Source organism: Seriola lalandi, unplaced genomic scaffold (genome assembly GCF_002814215.2).
Source record: "Seriola lalandi dorsalis isolate HSWRI2012SDOR001 ecotype SW California unplaced genomic scaffold, Sedor1 jcf7180002054734, whole genome shotgun sequence".
NCBI classification, from domain to species: Eukaryota; Metazoa; Chordata; class Actinopteri; order Carangiformes; family Carangidae; genus Seriola; species Seriola lalandi.
In genome coordinates, this window is record NW_019525287.1 from 117,769 (window position 1) to 124,809 (window position 7,041).

Consider the following 7,041-nt stretch of genomic DNA (forward strand, 5'->3'; position numbering starts at 1 on the left):
ACACACACACACACACACACACACACACACACAGACACACACACACACACAGACACAGATCAGGTCAAACACATCTTACAAACACTAAATGATTTATTAAAAGTTTTTATTGTGTTTCTTAATTTTTTGAGTCTCAACTTTCAGTGTGAACAGTGATGTTTGTTTGTCTGTTTGTTTGTTTGTTTGTTTGTTTGTTGTTTGTTTGTTTGTTTGTTGAGAGAATGTTGATGTAAAATCAGTGACAGTGTTTTTAAAAAGTAAGAAAATAAAACTAAACTAACACGGATCCATCTCTCGTCATCTTCCTCCTCTCTTCTTCTTCACTAACGTTCATTTACATATGTATGTGTCAACAAACTGCATGTGTGTGTGCAGCTGATCTAATACAGAAATCACACACACACACACACACACACACACACACCTTGGTGAGGTTGTCCAGTCTGTAGCGGTTGGCGAGGACCTCGGCCTCGAAGCTCTGATGTTTCAGCAGTTTGGCCTGAAGGTTGGTTGGTTCCCTCCAGCTCTCATCCAACGCCACGGCGTTACGCTCATTCAGCCACACACACACCTGGAATGTACACACACGCACGCACGCACGCACGCACGCACGCACGCACGCACGCACGCACGCACACACACACATTTCATACAACAAGGATGTAAAAGCCCAACGAGAGAAAGGAGTTGAGAATTAGCAGCAGCTATAAACTCTTTGTGCAACACTTTAGTTTCATGGTTTGCATTTAAAGTATGTTAAACTTTATCGTCCCTCAAATAAATAAATAAACTCCACTCCACTAAACTAAACTAAACTCAACTAAACTCACACAATTTAGAAAACACATACACACCAGAAGACTGATTTAAACACGGCAGGATGGAGATGAATAGAACAGAGATGACTAAAGTCCAGTAGAGGTCAGTAGATGTCAGTAGAGGTCAGTAGAGGTCAGTAGAGTCCAGTAGAGGTCACTAGAGGTCACTAGAGGTCAGTAGAGTTCAGTAGAGGTCAGTAGAGGTCACTAGAGGTCAGTAGAGTTCAGTAGAGGTCACTAGAGGTCAGTAGAGGTCAGTAGAGTACCTGGTAGCTGCTGGATAAAAACTGTTGCAGTTGCAGGGATTGATCCAGAGCTTTGTGACGAGATCTGCTCTGCTGCTGCAGCTGACTCCGCCTACACACAGGTGAGCAGGCACACAGGTGAGCAGGCACACAGGTGAGGTTATCAACAGCTCTAATACAGAGCAAGTGTTCATGGAGGGAAAAAACATATGTATACAATAATAAATAAATCATCCTCTCAACGCTGTGTTCTCTATCAAATCCCTGAACATTTGTTTAAATTTAATCGACACTTTAAACACACTGATGTTCCATTAAATCCTGAGCATGTGATCAATGATATGACAGATATTTATGACACCGACTGGAAGAACAATGGGACTGTGGGTCGATAACGTTTATTTAACAAACGAGATCCGGAAGCTTCTGGAGACACTTTAACTTTCCGTCCCGTCAGTGAGCAGCTTCACTGTCTGTGGCGCCGTGACGCTCTAACCTGGCAGCCAGCGCTTTGCTCTTGGCTCTGATGTTGTCCGAGTCGTAGTGCTTCTGTTGCACCATCGTCTGGGCCAGTTTCTCCACCTGGTCCACCTGGTCCACCTGAGCCTCCAGAGCCTCCTCAAACTGAGTCTGCTTCCTCTGCAGAGTCTCCACCTCCGTCACCGAGCTCTGCAGACACAGACGAGAAGGAAAATACTCCCATCAACCTGAAAACTTCCCCCAGACAGAACAGATCAGGTTTCCAAACAAAGTCATCTTTACCCCCAGGTCCTGATTGGACAGGAAGGCCTCCTTGTTGCTGAGCCAGCTCTCACACTGCTCCACCGAGGCCAGGAAGACCTGCAGCAGGGAGACCGTGTTACACTGAGTCACGCGTGTATTCAGGAGAACAGAAAGTCCAACAAACAGAACTACAGCAGAGTTTGCAGAACTTTTAACTAGTAGGTAACTAGTTTAACTAGTAGGTAACTTGGCCCTGTGCTGAGATCATTCTTCTTGATCCCTGATCGTCACCTGCAGGTTTCGCGCCTGCTCCAGCGTCGTGTTGCGGTTCAGCCAGGCTCGGTCCAGTCCGGCTTTGGCCTCCTCCAGCTGGTTCAGAGCTTTCTGGATCTCTGCCTTGGAACTGTGGCCGGACCGGATCAGGCCCAGACCGAAGTCCCGGACAGAGTCAATGCGCTCGGTGCGGGCGTTGATCTCTGTCTGGAAACGCAGAGACAGGGTTTACTGTTACATCTGATCCACCACACAGACGCAGTATATCAGGAGGGGGAGGGGCAACGCTCGCCTTCCAGTCCTGATGCTCCATGATGAGCCGCTCGGCCTCGGTTCGGGTCTTGGGGAGACTTTTCTCTGCCAGCTCGCTGCTCTGTTTGACGCTCCACTCCAGCAGGAGGCGCTGATTAGCTTTGAACAGCTGCAGCTGGTGAGCTTCCTGCAGCTTCTCCTTCCTAAACGAACAACATTTCCCATGAGCCCATCTGTTAAATCACACCACGAGGCTCAAGCCACGTTTGTTTCACATCAATATCACGACTTTCAAAGAGAAGAGTTTGACTTTCAAGCCATGATTTTAAAACGGTTCCATAATTAACAGTGTCTTAATAAAAAGCTGTTTGATATATATTTGCCGTAAAATCACTATAATAATAAAATGGTTCATCCTCACCGGTGTTTGACCTCTTTGTCCAGAGTCTTCAGAGCCTTCTGCACCTCCTTCTGTTTGTTCTTCAGGTTGTCGCTCATCACCGATCGAGCCCTCAGGTGATCCGACACCTGCGTCTCCAGAGCCTGGGGGGCAGAGGTCACCAACGCAGTCATTAGCGCCTTCATAGAATTTACCTAATGATGCTCCATGTCAAATGTGAAAATAAAAAACAGACTGAACTGCTGAAGGAAAATACGTGGGAAACGTTAAATACAAGAAGAAAATTGCTTCATTAATAAATAACATTAATAAATATTGATGATGTGCATATGCAAGCAACGCGTTTTCTACCTTCCTGCTGCGAGCTCATCGTCATCGCTAAAGGAAACAAGTCACGTCATTTTAAAATGGTGTTCAAACAAAAATGATCTCCAACCATTAATGCTCACTGGGCATGTGCGTGCCGGTGTAAACAGGAAGCAGATTGTCTACTCTGCAGTTGGTTGCTTAGTTACAGCGAAGATACTTGTAGCTGCTAGCAAAGACAACAAGGTCAGTGACGCTGTCATCCATCATCATGTTGCTGTCCAGATTTAATGGTGAAGGTCAAAGCGACCCTCCTCTCACCTTCGACCTCTCCTGGATGACCCCGACCTCTCTCTCCGTTTCCTCGTGGCGTCTGATCAGGTTCTCCACGCTCTCCACATCAAAACCGCAATCCTGACCGTGCAGCAGCATCTACAGGGACGCACAACAAACCTCATTCAGATATAACAGCTGCGCTTCCTCGACACGTATGTGAGCGTCAGCGCGAGATCTGACGCGGGACCGACCTTCTCGTTGGCTCGGTCCCGGACCTCCTCCAGCTCTCTGATGAGGGCGTGGATCACAAGCGCCGCCTCCAGCTTCTTCTTGTACGTGCTCAGATCTCCGTGAAATTTGCTCCACCTGGAAAAAGACGAGATACGTCGGCGTGAAGCGGAGAACGCGACCTGCGCAGGTGTGAGTTCATGTTACCTGTCGTTGAGCTGCTGTCTCCTCTGTCTGACGGTCGCCAGCTCGTCCGCGCTCCGTCTCCTCTCCAGTCTGGACGCCAGTCTGTTGATGGCCGTGATGTGAGCGTCGTCCACCGTCGCTTCCTACAGATTAAACAAACCCGCATTAACGTCGCCGCAATCAATAACATGCGCGCTCTATAAGGCAGTTGATCACATGATCACTTTCAATTTCCTGCATTAAGCCGTGAACACGTGTTTCCGCTGGTGAGGAGATCACAGCCCAATCACAACCAACTAGCTAATCTCATCTGGACAGTCACGCTACAGTGATCCTCCACAGCAGCAGGTGTGACGGATCTCGTCCAGGTGTGAAACACATCTGTACAGTGAGAGTTTGAAAGGTCACTGAACTCCACCGCTCCCTGCTAGCTTAAACTGACCGACAACAAAACTGCAAGTAGCAGCATCGGTCTGATTAAAAAATGAATGAGGCCTATTCCAAAGTCTCTCTGTGTTCAGCTCTCAACACCTTTCTATCTGAATCTGTGGGACGTTTCTGAGTCAAGTTAGTGCTGATATCAACAGTTTCTATTAACAGGAAGTCAGCAGGAGGCTTTTATTGTGAAGCAGCGGTAGTAAATGCGACGTGTTTGTTGATATTTATGAGTAAAAGCAGAATTACAGGAGGAGATCTGGACATGTTCAGTCAGACAACAGGCTCTTACTCACCCCGTCTCCACTTCCCCTGAACTCGCCCAGTTTCTTCAGCAGCTGAACTCCGTGTTCGTAGTCTTTCCCAACATCTCCCACATTAATCATCACCTCCTGAAACACAGACGGGTCAGAGAGGAAGCGTTACACAGCGATCCAGGTTTTCATCCCTCCGTCCCTCCGTCCGCCTCTCACCTTGTGTCTGATCCAGGTCTCCACCTCTTCCACCTTCTGCAGGAACTCCAGGAAGTCTCTGTTGTCTTCCAGGGCTTTCCCGCGGGTGGCCACGGCTCTCTTCAGCTCCTCCCAGTGGAGCTGCAGGGCGGCGGCGCTCCTCTTCACCTCCTTGGACCTTGGGTGATGAAGGGAGACCAGCTCCTCCCCGGCCTGGAGGAACAGAACAAGGTAAATAAAGATCCTTTCTTCATGACAGCGACAGGATCCCTTCATTTAGTTCTAAACAGGAAGACAGGTCTCAGTCTCTCTCCTCCTCTTCATCATCACACATCTAAATTCATCTTGTTCAACTTCCCTCCTTTCATTCCACTGGTTTATCTTCTTGCTCATGATGTTGAATCTCACCGTGTCTCTTCTTCTCTGATTTGACCTTTTCGTTGCTCAACTTTAGTCTCATCCACTCACGTCTCTCCGTGTCAGATTTCTACCTGCAGCTGGTCTTACCCGCAGCACAGAGCTGATGATCTCGCTGTGAGCCAGGATCTCGGCCTCGAACACCTGATGTTTCTGCAGCAGCTTCATCTTGGTCTGCAGATTGCTGAGGTCGGCCTTACCGTCCTCCGCCATCTTCTGCATCCGCTCAGACACCCACTCCTCAGCCTGACGGACGCAAACACAAACAGTCAGATAATAGCCGAACCGATCGCCGCGCTGCCACATACACTGTGGTGGTCTCCGATTGGTCGGCTGAATACCTGGGCGACATCTCGGTTGAAGATACAAAGCATCCTGGAGAGCTCCAGCTCCTCCCTGCGTTTGACGGACAGCTCCCTGATCCTGTCCCGTCTCTGGAGGAGGGCTTTGAGTTTGGTTTGCACCCGCCCACTCTTCTCTCTGCTGAGCTGCTTCTTCAGTCGCTCAGCCAGCTCCTTCAGAGCCGACAGCTGCACCGAGAGAGGGAGGCAGCAATTACATTTAAATATCGTAAAAGAACCCGACGGTGACCTGAAGAAAACGAGGACGATCAACTCTGATTGGATGAATCTCCAGTTCACTGTGAGGAGCTATAACTCTGCCGCTAGGCTCGAACCGACATTCAATAATATCAGAAATCGCACTATTTCTCATCATATAAAAAGTTTTTCAGTCAAGAAAAAAAATAATTTAAACAAATAATAAATTACAAATAATATGTCAATAAAAAACAATGACAAAGTAACTATAATCGAGATATTATGTTTTGGGTTTCGCCCCCCTGCCACAGGTTGTGTTTTGCTGAAAGCGTTTAGTTGAAAAACAAACAAAAAAACAAACTGCATGGAAGGTGATAATCAATATTTGGTTATCAATCAAACTTTCAAGTCATTCATAAAGCAAAAATGTAAAACATTCTCCAGCTTCTCCAACGTGATGATTTACCGGTTTCTCTGTTTGAAATAGTTGAAAATGAAATATTTATAACGTCGTCTTTGACTATGGGAACTTTAAATTTTATTTTGGCAATTCAACGATTAAAGAATTGATTAAGAAAAGAAAATAATGGTTAGTTGCAGAGAAGCAGAACAGACCTTGTCGTCCTGTGAGCTGAGCAGCTTCTCAAAAGCTTCATGACGTTTGATCAGACCCTCCGTCTCGTCCACCGTGTTTCCCAGAGTGCCGTTCTGCAGCAGGATCTGCAGACACCACGCAGAGGATTTTACCAGCGACAGGACAGATAATTATCTTTTATCTTCCAGAACAAACACAGAGGGTGAACGTACCTCCTGTGAGCTGGAGGTCTTGTCCATGCTGTTGACGTCCCTGTAGAAGACCTGCTCCAGATGAACCGTTTCCAACCAGCTTTGCTTCTTGTTCCACTGATGCTCCAGTTTGTCTCTCTCCGCCTGCAGAGCATCGAGCTTCTCCACCACCTGAAGGAAACAGCAGCCAAAATAAACATATCAGCATATCAACCGTCTCAAACCTCCGTGTCGTCCTCACCTCCTTCCTGTTGTTCCTGTCATGTGTCTGCAGCTCCTCCCCCACGTCCAGGGCCTGTTGGTAGGTCTCCTGTCTGGCCTCCATCTCGGCCCACAGCTGCTGATGTTGAGCGAGCTGGAGGTCGGCGGTGGCCACGTCGCTGATGCTCTCCTCGGCGGCCATCGCACCGATCAGCTGGCTGCACCACAGGAGGTAGTCCTGCGCCTGGAGCGCGCAAAGAAAACATGGGTCAGATCTGACGAGTCAGAGGTCGACTCGTTCGCCCGTCGGTCTGATCCTCACCGTGTTCAGGAACAGGTATCGCTGACACGCCAGTTTTAGCTCCTCCTCCCTCTGCTCGGTGTGAAGTCGTAGCTCCTCCCACCGCTCCACCAATTCCTGCTGCACGTCCTGCAGGCGGAGCTTCAGCTGAGGTGTGCAGAGGTCCAGGATGGGGTCGACGGCGTCCAGCTGCTCCTGCAACT

At 48.4% G+C, this 7,041-nt stretch overlaps 1 protein-coding gene across 1 annotated transcript in view; it reads right to left on the minus strand.

Moving 5' to 3' along the window:
* Positions 1-7,041, minus strand: part of sptbn5 (spectrin, beta, non-erythrocytic 5) — a 46,872-nt gene that overhangs the window by 12,622 nt on the left and 27,209 nt on the right. The window contains exons 38-55 of the mRNA XM_087178764.1: positions 6,860-7,039; positions 6,578-6,781; positions 6,358-6,507; positions 6,166-6,270; positions 5,353-5,541; positions 5,102-5,257; positions 4,616-4,807; positions 4,439-4,534; positions 3,729-3,850; positions 3,545-3,659; positions 3,339-3,449; positions 2,733-2,854; positions 2,352-2,514; positions 2,078-2,266; positions 1,826-1,903; positions 1,560-1,732; positions 1,085-1,175; positions 359-571 (exon numbers count right to left, since the gene is read on the minus strand). Of these exons, the coding sequence (XP_087034890.1) occupies positions 359-571; positions 1,085-1,175; positions 1,560-1,732; positions 1,826-1,903; positions 2,078-2,266; positions 2,352-2,514; positions 2,733-2,854; positions 3,339-3,449; positions 3,545-3,659; positions 3,729-3,850; positions 4,439-4,534; positions 4,616-4,807; positions 5,102-5,257; positions 5,353-5,541; positions 6,166-6,270; positions 6,358-6,507; positions 6,578-6,781; positions 6,860-7,039 (2,649 nt within the window). The remainder of the gene's footprint in view (positions 1-358; positions 572-1,084; positions 1,176-1,559; positions 1,733-1,825; positions 1,904-2,077; positions 2,267-2,351; positions 2,515-2,732; positions 2,855-3,338; positions 3,450-3,544; positions 3,660-3,728; positions 3,851-4,438; positions 4,535-4,615; positions 4,808-5,101; positions 5,258-5,352; positions 5,542-6,165; positions 6,271-6,357; positions 6,508-6,577; positions 6,782-6,859; positions 7,040-7,041) is intronic.